At 38.0% G+C, this 16,644-nt stretch overlaps 1 protein-coding gene across 3 annotated transcripts in view; it reads right to left on the reverse strand.

Moving 5' to 3' along the window:
- PTPRE (protein tyrosine phosphatase receptor type E) overlaps positions 1-16,644 on the reverse strand; it is a 132,419-nt gene that overhangs the window by 38,967 nt on the left and 76,808 nt on the right. For all 3 annotated transcript variants that reach the window (XM_026670692.2, XM_026670694.2, XM_026670693.2), the window contains one exon: positions 10,349-10,455. In XM_026670692.2, coding sequence (XP_026526477.1) covers positions 10,349-10,455 — 107 coding nt within the window. The remainder of the gene's footprint in view (positions 1-10,348; positions 10,456-16,644) is intronic.

The raw sequence follows: 16,644 nt of genomic DNA on the forward strand, positions 1-16,644 counted from the left end.
CTAAGTATGAGTAGTTTGGAAATGTTTGGTTCAAATTTGGCTACCATTTTAAAAAGTTATTTGTAGTTACTTTTGTGACCATTTTGTGACTGGTATGTCCTCCCATTATAGCTGTTTTAGGGTTTTCCACTTACCCCTGGTGTTATGCCTTTCTCCTGTGTCCAAGAAGGAAAGAAACAGAACATAGATCATAGAATAATAGGGTTGGAAGGGACCTTGGAGGTCTTCTAGTCCAACCCCTGATCAAGTGGGAGACCCCATACTATTCTGGAAAAACAGCTGTAATTTCTTTTTGAAAACCTCCAATGATACAGCACACACAACTTCTGGAGGTAAGTCATTGCACTGATTAATTGTTCTCACTGTCAGGAAATTTCTCCTTAGTTCTAGGTTGGATCACTCTTTAATGATCTTCCGCTCATTATTTCTTGTCTTGCCCCTAGGAACTGAACTCAGAACCAAACTCAGAAAATTCTACCTGTTCCCAACAGTCCTTCCAAATGAGGCCAACATGAGGGAAGATGGTGTTTGCTCCTGCTGTAGCTAGAGAAGCAAGGAACAAGGAAGGAAATTCTACCTCGTTTCCATTGTTTGCCTCTCTCTCTTTGCTTCTAGCATAGATCCAGGGGTGGGATGATACTGGTTCAGCCCGGTTCTATAGAACCGGTAGCTCTGTAGAGCAGCTAACACCGAACCGGTTCACAGCGACAACCTTCTGGTCGTCCATTTGGCCCACCCACCTGTCCAGGCTCTTGGCTGTCCTTTATTTCCCGCTTTTTCAACCTCAGCTGCTTTGCACAGCACAGCTGAGCTTGAAAAAGCAGGAAAGAAGAGGATTTTCAAATGCTGTGCATCCGCACGCAGCGCTTGTTAGCTGTCCAGACAGCACAGTTGATGATGATGCTCCACACACGCACAAAACGCACTCTCATCAAACTGGTTGTAACAACAGTTGAATCCCACCCCTGCATGGATCCCTTAACTTCTCCCAGCACAATCCCTGACCTTACCGGAAGCTAGCAAGCATAGAGATAAGGCAGGCATAGCATGATAGGAGGCACCATATTAATACTTGCCATTAGCTCCTAACCAAAGCTAAAAGAAAAGAAAGGTCCCAGATGCCAGGTGAAGCTTTTCTCTCTGGCATTTAAAGAAATAAAGAGCCCTGTGGCCAGATAGAAAAGGTGTAGTGAACCAATTTAACCTACTGTTCACCGACCTCCTTCAGCTGCCATCTCTATGCAAATCAAAATGCTTGCAAAGCAGCTTTTGTGAGATTTTCCACTGGATAACTCAAGTTTCCTACCAAATTAACAATTGGTAAGAGCTACGACTGGAGTCTAAATGGTGCTTAGAGCAGTCTCCAACACTTCCTGTTTAATTAATCATATGCCCTTGGATTTACCAAATTTCCTACCACTGAGATATAAAACCGTCACTGAACTCAGCCGAGTGTTTATTTCAATAGACTGGAGAAGATAAATCACTCCATATTCTAGTTGTTCATATTGCGACAAGGCTCAGAAGGGAATGCCAAAATATCAGCTTATATTTGTAAAGGGTCTTCTTGGTCCTTACAGCTCAAATAACTACAGTTAAAACATGTAGATAATTTTTTAAAAAAATTAATTTAAGGTGAATGTCCGTATCACCTCCTTTATTCTTTAAAAATTTAGGTAAATAAAATTATTTTACCAAGATAATATATTTCAAAATTTGATCTAATATTTCAAGCCACATATGATAAATTTTCAAGTCAGGTTCAACCTTAGCCTGCAGAGAAAAACAGACTCAAATATCTCTAAGAAGTGTAGCGTTCTCATTTTCCTCACTGACTTTAAACAACTATAATCAACAGTTACATATAATTTCACTGGAAGCATAGCTGGGAGTGATTCTAATTCAAAAACTACCATGTGTCAGAATGGGAGTTATGCAATTGTTCCTCAGAATAATTAGTCTTCTTCTGCAAAAGGATCCATCTACATTGTCCCCATTTCCTCTACATTCCACCAATTTGGAATCTCCTTGTTCTGCCAATAAAGATATGCCCCCTTCTTTCCTCATTCAATATTTCTGATCAGGACAACATGCCTGTAATTAGCAGAACATATGTACATGGATGTTTTTTAGCTATGTATTTGTTTGCTGAATGTCTTCTTTAGCATTCAGTAAAGTGGAAATTGAGAGTCATCAAGAACTTCTTTAGTAACCTCGGCTAGATTTAGTCAGCTTCTTTTTCAATATCAGTCAATGAAATGAAAAATCTCAGGGACCACTAACCTGTTCTGTGGGCATGGCCTAATTTGTGAGTATGGCTTGGTGCTCATGTGACTGGCTGGGCATGGCTTGTATGTAAATATTATAAATATTTTATATAAATATTGATTTTTTTTTATAAAAAAGAGCAACTTTTACCCAAAATCAGGCAAAGCAGGCAGGCAGATTGAGTTGCTCACAGAATTACAGATTCATTCAGAAATCTATCTATCTGCCATTGGCTAGCTCAGTCTGTCACATAAAATTTGCTTGCAAGCAAACTCATAAAATTTGCTAGCAAGCAAACTCACGAAATTAACTCACAACACGCCATGTATGTAAATATTGAATTTTTTATTTTAAAAAATGAGCAACTTTTACCCAAAATCAGGCAAGGCAGGCAGGCAGATTGAGTTGCTCACCAAATCATTCAGTGATCTATCTAACTGCCATCGGCTAGCTCAGTCTCTCAATTTTGCTTGCTATGAGTCTGTACTGAATAATAGAACCTTAAGTCCTAAGGGAGATTTGGCTGTGCTTAAAAGCAGAGATGAAGATCTAAAGACTAGCTAGAAAGCAAGAAATCCAAAGATTTCCTGCTTTCTAGCTAATCTAACCCCCCCGGCACAGCAGAACAGATGATGGTCAGAAAAAGGAAAAATAGCAATTTAGCAGGCAAGTTTGCCGGGTAAGGAGTGAGTGGGCAGGGAGGGTTCCCATGGCCATGTCAGCTGTGCAGCCTTGTGTTTCTGCGCAGCCTGGATTAATTTGGGGGGGATGTTCTGGAGGTGAGATTTCTCTGCGGCCCACCAAAATTTTCTCATGGCCCACCACTGGGCCACAGCCCACCAGTTGGCGACCACTGCACTATTGTACATTTTCCTACACTTGGTAGTTGCTTTTCAGAACTGAAATTACATATATTATATACAGTATGTGTTCATGGGTCCCAATACAGATAGTCCTAAACTTATGGCAATTTGTTTAGTGGCTGTTCAAAGTTACAATAGCACTGAAAAATGTGACTTACAACTGTTTTTTTCAAAATTGTGACTTTTGCAGCATCCCCATGATCATGGGATCAAAATCTGGATACTTGGAAACTGGTTCATATTTATGACTGTTGCTGGGTGTCAAGGTCATGTGATCGCCTTTTGTGACCTTCTGAAAAAGGAAAGCCAATGGAGAAGCCAGATTCACTTAACAACCAGGTTACTAACTTATCAACTGCAGTGATTCACTTAACAACTGTGCCAAGAAAGGTCACAAGATGGGGTAAAACTCACTTAACAAATGTCTCACTTAACAACAGAAATTTTGTGCTCAATTGTGATAATAGGTCGAGGACTACCTGTATCTAAAACTTAAATTACATTCCTTAATATTATATAAATAGGACAAAGGAAGAAATTTAAAATAACACAAATAAAACTGATTGAGCCATAAATAAAACGTAATATATGTTCTTATTAAACATTACAGGGACATCTGCTACACCATTTACATCTGATGTAGAAGACATTATATAGCTTTAGTCCAAAGTCCCTAGAGTAATTAACATTATGACCAAGCTCAAATATTTTAATTAATATATTGAATAATGTTCTGAATGCAAGGAGCCTAAGAGAAATCAAATGTAAAGGACCTAGTTGGGAGATGAAACAACATTAGAAGCAAGAGGAAGCTTGTCGTTGATAGATCTTGGGACTTACCTGAGAAATCATACAAAGAGGCCAAGTTATTGTTCCCTTTTTCTAAGAAATTCCAGTTTTGTTAAAAAATAATTTTCTTTACCAGATGAAGCAGAGCAAACTTATCAGCAATAGCTTTATTGAAAAGCAGGACATACTCCTCCAATTGTAGTCCCAACATTTTTTTTTGTCTCTTTGAGTCAATTGTTGACTCCTGGCAACTGCAGTTTTGGTCAAGGTTTTTCAGAAGTGGTTTGCCATTGTCTATTGCCTAGGAGCTGAGAGAGAGTGAGTGGCCCAAGGACACCCAGCTTGCTTTGTGCTTAAGGCAAGTTAAACTCATGATCTCCAGGTTCTGGCCTGATGTCCTAATCACTACACCAAGCTGCTTCTTACAGCATACCTAGAAGTCACCTTTTGAGGAAAGTGAACTTTTTCCTCTACGAAGTTTTAGGTTTGGCACAGAGAAACCTAATGAATTATTATAGTCCTTCTGGAAGAAAGCTATCTTCCATAATAAATAGCTTGTGCTTCCATAAATCAGTGGCGTACAATCCACCCAAGGAGGGAGAAAATATGAATTTGGTTTTGTAGTTTTGGAAGTAATGAACCGAAAACATCAATTCCTCAAGGTACTAGCAAATTCAGGAATCATCAACATAAACAGGGCATGAAGTTGAGAGAAACTGGAATGTTCTTATGTATGAATATTCCATTCTAGTCATAAGCTTGGGAGTCACTGAAAGATTGAAATTCAATGAAATTGCTCAAATCTTTCTATATTTCATCACTGTCATTTGGAACACTAAGGCTTTTTAAAAAAGAAATAATAAAAAATTAGGCACAAATTTTAAAAAGTTCACATAATTAAATTATTTGGTAGCACCTTTCTGTGCCATGGAGTTCTTGGTATTCTCTGAGCTTGTTTGCTTATTTGCAGACATTTCATTACCCAACTAGGTAATACCATCATGTAGGTGAGAACAGGATGTATTCCCTGTTTGTTTACAGTAATTTGCCCTGCCAATTTTGGTTGGGTGTGATTTTTTTCCTTAATAGTTTCTTGATTATACTAGTGTTTTCAGATAGATAAGAGGTTTGTCTGGTATTCATCTCTTCTTATCTGGCTGCTGGAGAGGATGTGTAGTCTGCTTCTTTTTTACTTTATTTATATTTCATATTTCTTAACTACCCATCTCCCTCAGACAGGGGCTCTGGAAGGTGTACAATATAATAAAATAAAATAAAGCATTAGAAAAAGAATAATTTAAGATATTTTTTTTAAAATTATAAAATAACATAAATTTTCAAAAATATAGATGTTCCAAGGTGGGAGGTTAGCAGTTGTTAATACAGGTTGGGGGAGGGCTCTCATGGGGGCCAACCAGCCCATTCACCTCAGAATGGGGCTTTGGGCAGTGTACAATAGTTGGGTGCAATGGTGATGTTGTGTGGTTGTAATCATCTGTTATTTACAAGAAGCTTTTGATGCATGATAGTATTATCTTTTCTATATGTTGTGTTGGTTGTGCTGCAGTAGATTGAGTGGTCAGGCATTTTTTGAAAAAATTGCATAGGTTTCCATTTTGTTGGATTGTTTCCTTTTTCTGGTGTTCTGAGTTGCTGTAGTGAGTTTGTATTTGTCTGAATAATGTTCTTACTCAGCTTCTCTTGTGAGATGTCAGATTGCTATTTTGGTATGGAAGAATTTGTAAGTGTGAGTTGTTTTTGAATGCATTTCTAATTTGGCATTGTTTCCTTTGCTGATAGGATATCCAAGTAGGCTAATATTTATTTATTTATTTATTTATTTGATTTGCCAATTGTTTACAAGATAATAAGTATAAATGTATACATAGTTGTGAATACATGAAATGGTTACATATAAGAAAAATAAAAGAATAGGAGAAACAATAGGACAGGGACGGTAGGCACGTTGGTGCGCTTTATGCACGCCCTACAGACCTCTTAGGAAAGGGGTGAGGTCAATAGTAGACAGTCTAAGGTTAAAGTTTTTGGGGTTTGGGGAAGAAACTACAGAGTCGGGTAGAGTATTCCAGACATTGACCACTCTATTGCTGAAGTCGTATTTCCTGCAATCAAGTTTGGTGCGGTTTACTTTGAGTTTGTATCTATTGTGTGCTCTTGTGTTGTTATGGTTGAAGCTGAAGTATTCATTGACAGGTAGGACATTGCAATGTATGATTTTGTATACCATGCTTAAGTCAGACCGAAGACGGCGTAATTCAAGGTTTTCTAGTTCTAGAATTTCAAGTTTATGTTAATATGTTTCAATTTCAAGTTTATGTTAATATGTTTCATATTAATTAATTTCAAGTTTATGTTAATATGTTGCTGTTTTCTTCTTCTCTTGTGAATTTTATTTTTTTGACAATATTATGTGTTGGTGTCAGTCAGGTGTGAAGAATCGGGATCATGTCTTATGTTCCAATTAAGCTGATTTACTGCACATGCTTACACACAAGAGCTAATCCGCTAACAGTCAGCACTAAATTGCCTCTAGATAAGAGAACAGAATTCAAGAGGGGCTGGATTTGAACTGTTTCTGGAATGTAATGACTCCAGACTGATTCCACTCTTGACTTCGCCTCCCCTTCTTGTACAAAGAGATATGTTGGGCTTATGTACTTTTGGGCATCCACAGAGGGTGGCAGGACAGATTCACTGCTGGAGGCTAATATGTAATCCTAATATGTAATACATTTATTAAAAATTACTCTAATATACAGGCATGTATGTAGAATAAAAAATGCCAGCTGTTTTGTATTCAAATTAAACACTATTAAATTAGAACCTTTAAAATGATTACTGTAGATGCAACCAGAGATGGTATTCAGCCGGTTTGTACCAGTTCTGGCATACCAGTAGCGGAAATTTTGACCAGTTTGGAGAACTGGCAAATACCACCTTTGACTGGCCCCACCACCCACCCCTGTCCTTTCCCATCCTATATTCCATTGATTTTAGCTAAGCTGATTTGTGTGGAAGAGTGGATTGCCACGCCTCAGCTGAGCTAAACAACAGCTCACCTCACTGAGGGCAATCTTTGAGTTCTGTGCATGCAAGCAAAGCGGTCTTTGAGTGCTGTCTCCATGTGCAGTGATCTTTGAATGCTGCATGCATGCGGGAAGTGATCTTTGAGTGCAGCGCAATCGAAATGCACAAAACCAGTAGCGCACAATTTGGAATCCCACCATTGGATGGAACTGAATAAAAATAGCTTAACTGTTGCCTTCCTAGCATACAATATTATCAAATATTGAAGGTTTGAAACTTTTAGTCAAATATAAAGGCTCTGAATCTTGTATCTAATAACGTTTTTAAAAAGTTTTTATGAGCAGTCACTGATTAGAGTTCTTTCCATTTAAAATGCTACTAACTAGGCTACTGCAGATGGTTTACAAAAATACTCCAATTTTGTAACAGTTCTATGCTGATAGTGAAAATATCATCCTATTGTCTTGCATGCAACTTAAATGAATGGTTAATAAAGCAGCACATGCTATCTTAGTTCACAGATAAACCAACTAGAATAAAATAACGCAATGATAAAAACAAAGAACAAAATATGTCCAAACCATACAACAATCAAAGCAAGTCCATTTTACTCAGAAGGTAATATACAATTGTTTAATATCTAAACCATTGGTGTTCTAATGATACTAACAAATCGACAAAATTGGCTTCTTCTCTTGAGTGCCTCTGAATACATATCAGGTAAAGGAAGGACAGTTTTCTCTGTAGAGTAGCCAGAACAATTTGACAACAGAGGACAATTACATATTAAATGTCAAGCTGTATCAAAAGAACAACACAATAAAAAACAAGTAACAGACTCAATTTTACCCTGCTGGTAAGGAAGTAGTCAGTCTTGGATTAAGTATCACCCTTCAGATAGAACGGAAGGGAGAGCATAGGTCTTGCCAAAGAGGAAGTTCTTTGCTGTGATACACTCAGAATGTTTGTCACATAATCTGCTGGGGTAAAAGGTCTTCCATCTATACCACCAAACTATGAACCAGGGACATATTCATTGGCTTTCAATTCTAGGTTGGCTGCTCTAATCTTGATGAATTTAGCTATTGAACTGAGAGGCCATAATTTCCTAAGTTGAGTTCAATACCTTTTTTTCAAGCTAAGTAAAACCATCCAGGACAGTCAGAACAGTCAAAGAGCTTTCTACTGAAATATACTTAGTTTATTGAAGTAAGGCAAGGCTGTCAAAACTCCCAGCCATGGGCCGGATGTGTCATGCGCTGGCCATGCTCACCTCTGATTTAGGGAAAGGGGTGAAAATCCTGCTATGTCAAGTGACACCACTGACATCTCTCCAAAGACAACAAAGATTTGGGAATGTTCTAGGATGCTCAAAAATAGAGTTAATTTTTCTATTGGACTCTTTCAGTGGCCATGATATCTTTATCAAAGAATTCTGTGAGCTAGCCCGCTATAGAAAGCTAATCATTTTAGCTCTATAGATATTAAGAGCAGTTGGTCCATAGTTACTTTCGTCTACTGACTACAAAATACAGAATTGCAGGTTCATGAGCTAGGAGGTTTTCATTATTCTTTCCAAAATTGCAAATGCCTGAAAGGTTATTCCTAGAAATTAAAAATTTTTAAATTTGCTGGATACTAGTACTATTTATTTTATAACAATGCCTTTTACTGAAGACCACTATTTAGAGTAATTACAGCAAGTCTTTCCTCTTCAAAATGTATTGAAATGTAATCTGAAAGTTACTTAAGTTCACTTGAGTTTGGAGCAAATCTGCATAATGGAGAACTGAGAAAGGTTCATAAGGCAATTTGAGTGGATGGAATTCAGTGTGTTTTAGAACTTGGATTATGGAGTGTGTAAAAATTAAAAAGGAGAGTAAGAAATCAATAACAATTCTTCACTCATTTTTCATTGGGAATTAGCACCAAGAGTCATCCTGAAACATATCTTCATATGCTTCCATTCAGTCAGAGGCTGCCAGTTTGATGCAAAGCCCATCATTCAGAAATAAGTCAAACATCACTTTAAACTGAAAGCAGTGTTATATTGGCCTGCTTTTGGATGATGTGCACATTTTCCCCATGAAATGTAGTAGAACTATGGGATGTTCAAAATCAAGGTGACTCCTTAATCTGAAACTTATTATGAGCCAGCCAGTCAAGCAATTTCAAATGTAGACACCTAGAGTTTACTAACTGCAATTAGAAAAATAACTGAGTAGCAATTAGCTGGATAATTTTTTTTAATGAGACCAATTCTTCAAGATCTAAGCAAGCATGACCTATATGAATAAACAGCAGTTGGGATTTACCACTAGTTGGGATTTGCCCTTAGTAACCCAGACACAAACAAATCCTTTCTGAATGCCTTACTATGTTACGACTGGAGGATCAATGTGAATGTCTCCTGGGATTATAAAAGATTAATCTGCTTTTAGGATCATTTTAGGGACTGAATCATTTAGTTCAGGAGTGTCAAACTTGCGGCCTGCAGACTGGATGTATCACTTGCTGGCCACAGCCACTCCTGGTTTAGCGGAGGGGGGAAAACTCACAATATGTCATGTGATGACATGATGCCGCAAGTTTGACACCCCTGATTTAGTTAATCACTAAATGAGGAAATGCTTTGAAATGATAGATCTTTAGAAGTAATTGACCTAGAAGCAACTTAACCCTTTAGAAAATAGTAGATTATTGTGCTGAAAGGTTCATAACCATGACCATTTGACCTATCGTACCAATTATAACATGGTTTCTGTTTTTTCTCCATTTAAATATAGATTTATAACTTTTTTAAAAAAAATCAAGTACTAATTTTTGAACTAATCATCATTATTGGCTAAATAAGCTCTGTAATGTTAACTAACCTAGATTGCCCATAACACAATCTTCATCAAACCATGACTTGAATAAATTAACATGGGTTAGGTTTTCATATTCTTTACTGGAGCTTTATAAATTAATATTTTCTAAATTATGAAGACTATTTTATGAAATTTAAATCATACATCTCAGACATTCTTTCCATTAAAGATAAACTGGCACAACTGGGTGGCTCAAACATAGCTAAAACATTATTAAAATACTATTTCCAGGTCTTTAGATACTCTAATTTAGCATACTCATTATTGAGACCAATTAGTCATTGATAGTAATTGTAACTTTGGGTTTAAAGCATTTTGTTCATTATCTAACTGCATACTCAAACATATAAACTAAATTGTGTTTCTTACTGTATTATCATTAAAAACTCCAGTACATATCTGAATGTTTATGCTTGCTAGAAAACATGGGAATCAAAGTCTAATAAGTTTGGAAAGAAAAATATATAGATTAACACCATATCAAATCATCAAAATTGAAGTTTTCCCTACCTGTTGTCGTTTCATTATGTGATGCAGTTCCATTGTCACGTAATGCTTCAGAATGTAGAAAACTAATGGAAATTAGTAATATTGAACAAAAATATTCCATCTTGTATCTGCCAAAGAAACAATAAATAAATAAATCTAAAACCAACATTATAGAAGTCATCTTAACAGTATAATTTCCTCACATCTATCAGAGAACTTAATTTAATGTACTTTTAGAATAAAAATGTACTCTGTCTCCGGTGGTCTTTTTACCAATTTGTCTAATTGCTAGTTCATTTGCCAGATCTAAAGACTTGTGTTGTTTCATGAAAATGTAAGAGAAAATGCTTTTTTTGCTGCTGCTCAGTTGAGCTTTTTCTTTAACCATCTTGTTTCTCCCTTTGTGAGGATCACATTAGTCCAACTCAAAACACAATTTTCTCAGACTTCCTATTGTCTTGCTCTAGTCAATCTTCTTTCATGTATTTCTTTGATTTGTTCCTAATCATTCTGTTTACCACCTAATCACATCAACATACTTCTTCCTTAGAACATTTCATATCCTACCCTCCATCGTTCTACCAGCATTTGTTCATGAAAAAAATTATGTATTTTCCCATCTTCACTTTTCTCTCCATTCATTTTTTCTGTCAAACATGATTGTTTGATACATTAAGTACGATACTCTATACCAGGGATCCCCAGGTCGCGGGATGCCAGAAACCGGGCAGCACAAACAAGCAAAGCCCCATCCACAGTATAAAAACAGCACATGAAACCACACACACACACCCTCTGGTCCATGGAGAACCTCTCTCCACAGAACCAGTTTCTGGTGCTCACAAGTTTGGGAACCACTGCTCTACACGACCTCATTCAACATGTGTAGTATTCTCTAGAAATAATTCAAGTTCCCTTGACAAAGGAATTGTCCATATAGAAAACTATACAAATAACTCTATCTTGCTAAATTTATCTCAAACCTTGTTTTTATATTTATGAATACAAACATTTAATAGTCAAAGAGACACTGCAAATCCTTGTCATGTTCCCTGTCAGTGTTGGAATCTTTTGCTAATCATTCTCATTTTTTTTGTAAACATACCATAAACACATGCAAATAGGCATGTAGTCTCTTTCAGTCCATTATACCATTAAGCATCTTTTTTTCTTACTTCCTATTAGCATAAACCTAGACAATTGCCTGCTACTGTATAATTAATCATTCTATTCCAAGAACCATCTATATCCTTTTTTTTAAAACATCCACTTTGCATTCATTCATTTATTCTGCTGGGAAATTATTCTACTCGGTCTTTCACTTTTATATCTTTTTCTTACTTTTTTCCCTTCATAAATAAAAAAATATTCCATTTATTTAACCCAATGATCTGTCCATTTATCATCCTAATTTACCATCTTTAATGAAGGATGTTTCTCTTGCTTCATTCATTCACACTCCCACACTTACACACTTTGTAAGATGGAGAAGATGTAGTTTGGTTTCTGGCTCTAGTTATACCCATGATCAATACAACATTCCCTGATAATAATAAGGGCAATACTGACATGTACTGGCACATTTTGATCTGCATTCCATAAGCATAATCAAACCAAACCCCAATTATAACCAACCATGATCATGCTGTTCAATGTATGCCAGAATCTAATATGGAACCTATTTTGCATATATATTATTGCCTGTATCTCACTAATTAGCAATTAGAAGGTGCATCCCATATGCTGACATTGACTCAAGAGGATTATGTTGCAGTTATAAATTATATTGCTTTAGGTTCATGGTAATGGTATATGCATTGTCTGAATACAATAGTTCTACTCCTATATGAATTAATCTTTATTAAACCTACAACGGTATTACTTAATTTGATTTCCAAACTACATCATACAAATACATGCTGTGCTTTTCAAAATATAATTGGCCAGCCAAACATAAGTGTGGTACATACCGGTAGATTCATTACTGATAGGTACATTTTGTAATCCAAGGCACTAATTATTGTAACACCCAAAAGTCGGTATTAATTATATGCTATTTTGGCTGAAGAAAAACATTCAATGCATATTTTAATAAGTATAAAATTAAACAACATATGCAAATAATAAAACTAGTTACCAGGTCCTGGAATAAATGTTTGAAAATGATCCGTGCTATCCAAGCCTACTGTTTTGCTAAATTTTATTAATACTTTCCATTTTTTCTTCAACAATTTTCAAACATAAGGCTCTCACTTTCATGCTGAAGTGTTACTATTCAGGTTTCTACACCATTTGATTGCAATAGCAATAGCACTTAGACTTGTATACCGCTTCACAGTACTTTACATCCTCTCTAAGCGGTTTACAAAGTCAGCATATTGCCCTCCAAAATCTGGGTCCTTATTTTACTGACCTCCAAAGGATGGACTGCTGAGTCAATCTTAAGCCTGGTGAGATTTGAACTGCCAAACTGCTTGCAGTGGCAGTCAGCAGAAGTAACTGCGGTACTGCATTCTAACCACAGCTCTTTCTGATTATCAATTACATTAATACAAAACAGATAGTTTGAAGAAATGTGTATAGATATAGATATATATATACACACACACACAAATATACCTACCTACCCACACACACACACACATACAGAGAGAGAGAGAGAGAGAGAGAGAGAGAGAGAGAGAGAGAGAGAGAGAGAGAGAGATTAAGCCACTCAAAACTTCAACAAAATAGATGCATTATCCAGCATCTATATGTTGAAGAAGCATGTGCCCATGTTTGCATTATCCCTCAGTTTAACAGTGTAGCAAACAGTGAAGCAAAGTCAATCAACAGGAGAGTGAGAAACAACAGTGGTTGTGGTTACAAATGGGATTCTTACCTTATTCAGAATGCAACTTTCATTCATTTTCACTCATTTATATGCCATCCTTTCCACCATTGTGGGTGGCTTACAGAACCACATCAATAAATTCAAACTATAAAATCAACATAAAATTATTCAGTCAGCTAGTCACCTAATAGCTAAAGCAGAAAATTATAATCTTCAGGGACAACAGCAGCTAACCTTCCTTCAACCTACTTTACAAAGATTCATTTCAAAGGGAAAAGAACAAAATCAGCACACCTACAGAGAAACCTTGCTTTTATACTGCCATTTCTCAGTCAATCCAGGAACAGAGGATCCACTAACAGACCTTCCCTAAAGCAGCGTTTGTCAACTATAACAACTTAAAGATGTGGGGGACTTTGAGGCCCAGAGTTTCCCAGCCAGCATACTTGGAGAAGGCAGTTCTTTTAAAATCGAAAACTGGAGTTATGTCAGGATTTATAATAAGTCCTTTGAGTAGTACCAAAAACCTAATGGCACTCAATGTAGTTCTGGACTTACGACCACAAGTCCAAAATTTCCAATGCTAAGCAAGACAGTTGTTAAGTGAATTTTGCACCATTGTACAACATATCTTGCCACAGTAAATGAATCACTGAAGTCGTTAAGATAATTAACATGGTTAAGTGCACCTGGTTTCCCCATTGACCTTGCTGGTCAGAAGGTTGCAAAATGTGATCACATGACCCCAGGACACTGCAACAGTCATAAATACATGCCAGTTGCCAAGAGTCCAAATTCTGATCAAATAAATGGAGGTGCTTCAATGGTCATATGAAAAATGGTCATAAGTCATTTTTTTCAGTGCCGTTGTAACTTCAGAAGTGACTAAATGAATAGTTGTAAGTTGAGGCCTACCTGTACACAAGCTGAGCATAATTATGCTAAACTAGGTCTGGCCTATTTACAATTAGGCAACTGGAGATCTTGAGAAAACTAAAGTGCATTATAGTAATCTAGTAATCTTTCAAAGTCTATTCAAGGAATGGCTGTATCTGGTGCACACATCTGAGAATAAACCACATTTGAGTATAAGCTCTCTTCACCTGCTGCTTCACCAGATTGGTTTCATTTGGGCAACTGTAGCCCTATAAAAAACTGATATTGGGAAAGATTGAAGGCAAAAGGATAAAGTGATGATAGATGATGAGATGGTTCAATAGTGTCATTGATGCAATGAACATGAATTTCTGCAAACTCCAGGAGACAATGGAGGATAGGAGGGCTTGGAGAGCTGTGAACTATGTGGTCACATAGAGTCAGATATGATTTAGGCCAGGGGTGTCAAACTCAAGGCCTGGGAGCCAGAGCCGGCCCACAGGGTGCTTAGATCTGACCCGTGGGCTGCCATGGAAACAGTGAAGGACCGGCCCATGGTGCCTCTGTCAGCGAAAACGGCTGCCAATGGCCCCCCCGAGCTCCGTTTTCACTGGTAGAGGGTTGCAGGAGGCCATCACAGCCAAAAACACAGCTCGGGAGTCAATTTCCACTGGCAGAGTGCTCGGGCCACCACAGGCACCTACAAATGATGCCCTTGGCCATGCCTACCCCAGACCACCGAGGTCAAACACAACCCTGATGTGGCCCTTAATGAAATTGAATTTGACACCCCTAATTTAGGTAGCTGAACAACATCAACAACTAATCCCTGTCAAAAATTAAAGAATACACTAAAGATACAGTAGATCTAGTACTTTCTGATTAACCAAAGCATACTCAATGTCTTCTTTGGCTTATGTAAGACCAATTAGTTCTGAGGTCAGGGGACATACAGGCATTGATTAATGGGGATATAGAATGGCACAGTTTGCAGGCCTTCAGACTGAGAGGCCTGAAGATTGATGGGATAGTCTAGTGTTTCTAAGTGTCAGCGACTTAAATATCTTAAAGCTGCTGAAACTAAGAAACATTGACTTACAGGCTCTCTACTGGTGGTGCAGAGTAAAATAGGCCAATGTTTTCAACTATTCACTCCATATTCACAGCCGTCAATATATCCATTTGGAAAATGAAGAGCCTTGGCACACCCCAACTACATTTTTAAAATCCACATCATAAATATATGGACGTATGGGGAGTGGTTTCTATATACCCTATATACCAATGCCTGCATCTCAAATGATCCATCTGTTAAAATACTGAAGTTTGCAGATGATACAACAGTGATTGGTCTCATTCGAGACGATGAATCTGCATACAGACGGGAGGTTATACAACTTGCCTCGTGGTGTAACTGAAACAATCTGGAACTGAGCATCAATGACACTATTGAACCATCTCATCATCTATCAAAACTGTAGAAATGGTGATAGACTTTAGGAGAAACCCTCCCATACTACCACCTCTTACAATACTAGACAACGCAATATCAACAGTAAAGACCTTTCCTGAATTTTAATCCAAACATAAAACCAACATTTGGATTAAAGTTCAGAGAATATATTTTTATTATATGTGTGTGTGTGATAAATTAATGTATATATTTAGTTTTCTGGCACCTTCATTATTTTTATAAATAATTCAAGGTGGTAAACATGACTAGTACTCTTTCCTGCTCCTATTTTTGATAGTACCAGAGGTGGTATTCAGCAGGTTCTGGAGAACCTGTAGTGGAAATTTTGAGTAGTTCGGAGAACTGGCAAATTCCACCTCTGACTGGCCCCACCCCCATTGATTCTCTGCCTCCTGAGTCCCAGATGATTGGCTGGGTTTTCTTTTGTTGCCCTGCACAGGAGAACAGAGCTGGAAACCAGGTTAGTGGGGGGGGGAGGGAATGGGATTTTGCAGTAACCTTCCCCTGCCACGCCCACAGAATCGGTAGTAAAAAAATTTGAATCCCACCACTGAAACATATGTAATACTACTTCTTTCTCCTATTTTTCCTGCAACAACCACCCTGTGAGGTGAGTTGGCCTGGGAGAGAGGGACCCTAAATCACTCAGCTGGCTTTCATGCCTAAGGCAGAACTAGAACTCACAGTCTCCAGGTTTCTTTCCTGTTGCTTTAACCACTAGACCAGTTGTTCCCAAAGTGGGCGGTACCACCCCCTGGGGGGGTGGGATACTTTAGGGGGGCAGTAAGAGGCAAGGGGGCTGGCAGGGGGCACTAAGAGGTGGCAGGGGGGCATTCAAGGCACCGCAGGGTCACCCCATTGACTGTTGCACCGCTCCGGAGCCGGCGCCTCGAATGCGGCAGCTCCGATGCATCACACTGTAATGGGCTCCAGGAGGAGGAGGAGGGGATGGAGTAAAGTGCACTAAAGTTGAGTGTGCTTCACAGGTGCTGCAAGAGCAATGAACAGCCATGGAGCCGGCTGTGGTGGAGCCTGGAGGGTGCGCACGAGAGAGGAAGGCGGGGAGAGGGAGGAAGGAAGCCTCCGCCACGGCTTGCGCTCATTCCTCAGCCAACCTGAATTTCCAAAAACTCG

This window comes from Notechis scutatus, chromosome 4, assembly GCF_049901735.1.
Source record: "Notechis scutatus isolate UNSWTSFEM ecotype Mainland chromosome 4, rNotScu1.2, whole genome shotgun sequence".
Lineage (NCBI taxonomy): Eukaryota > Metazoa > Chordata > Lepidosauria > Squamata > Elapidae > Notechis > Notechis scutatus.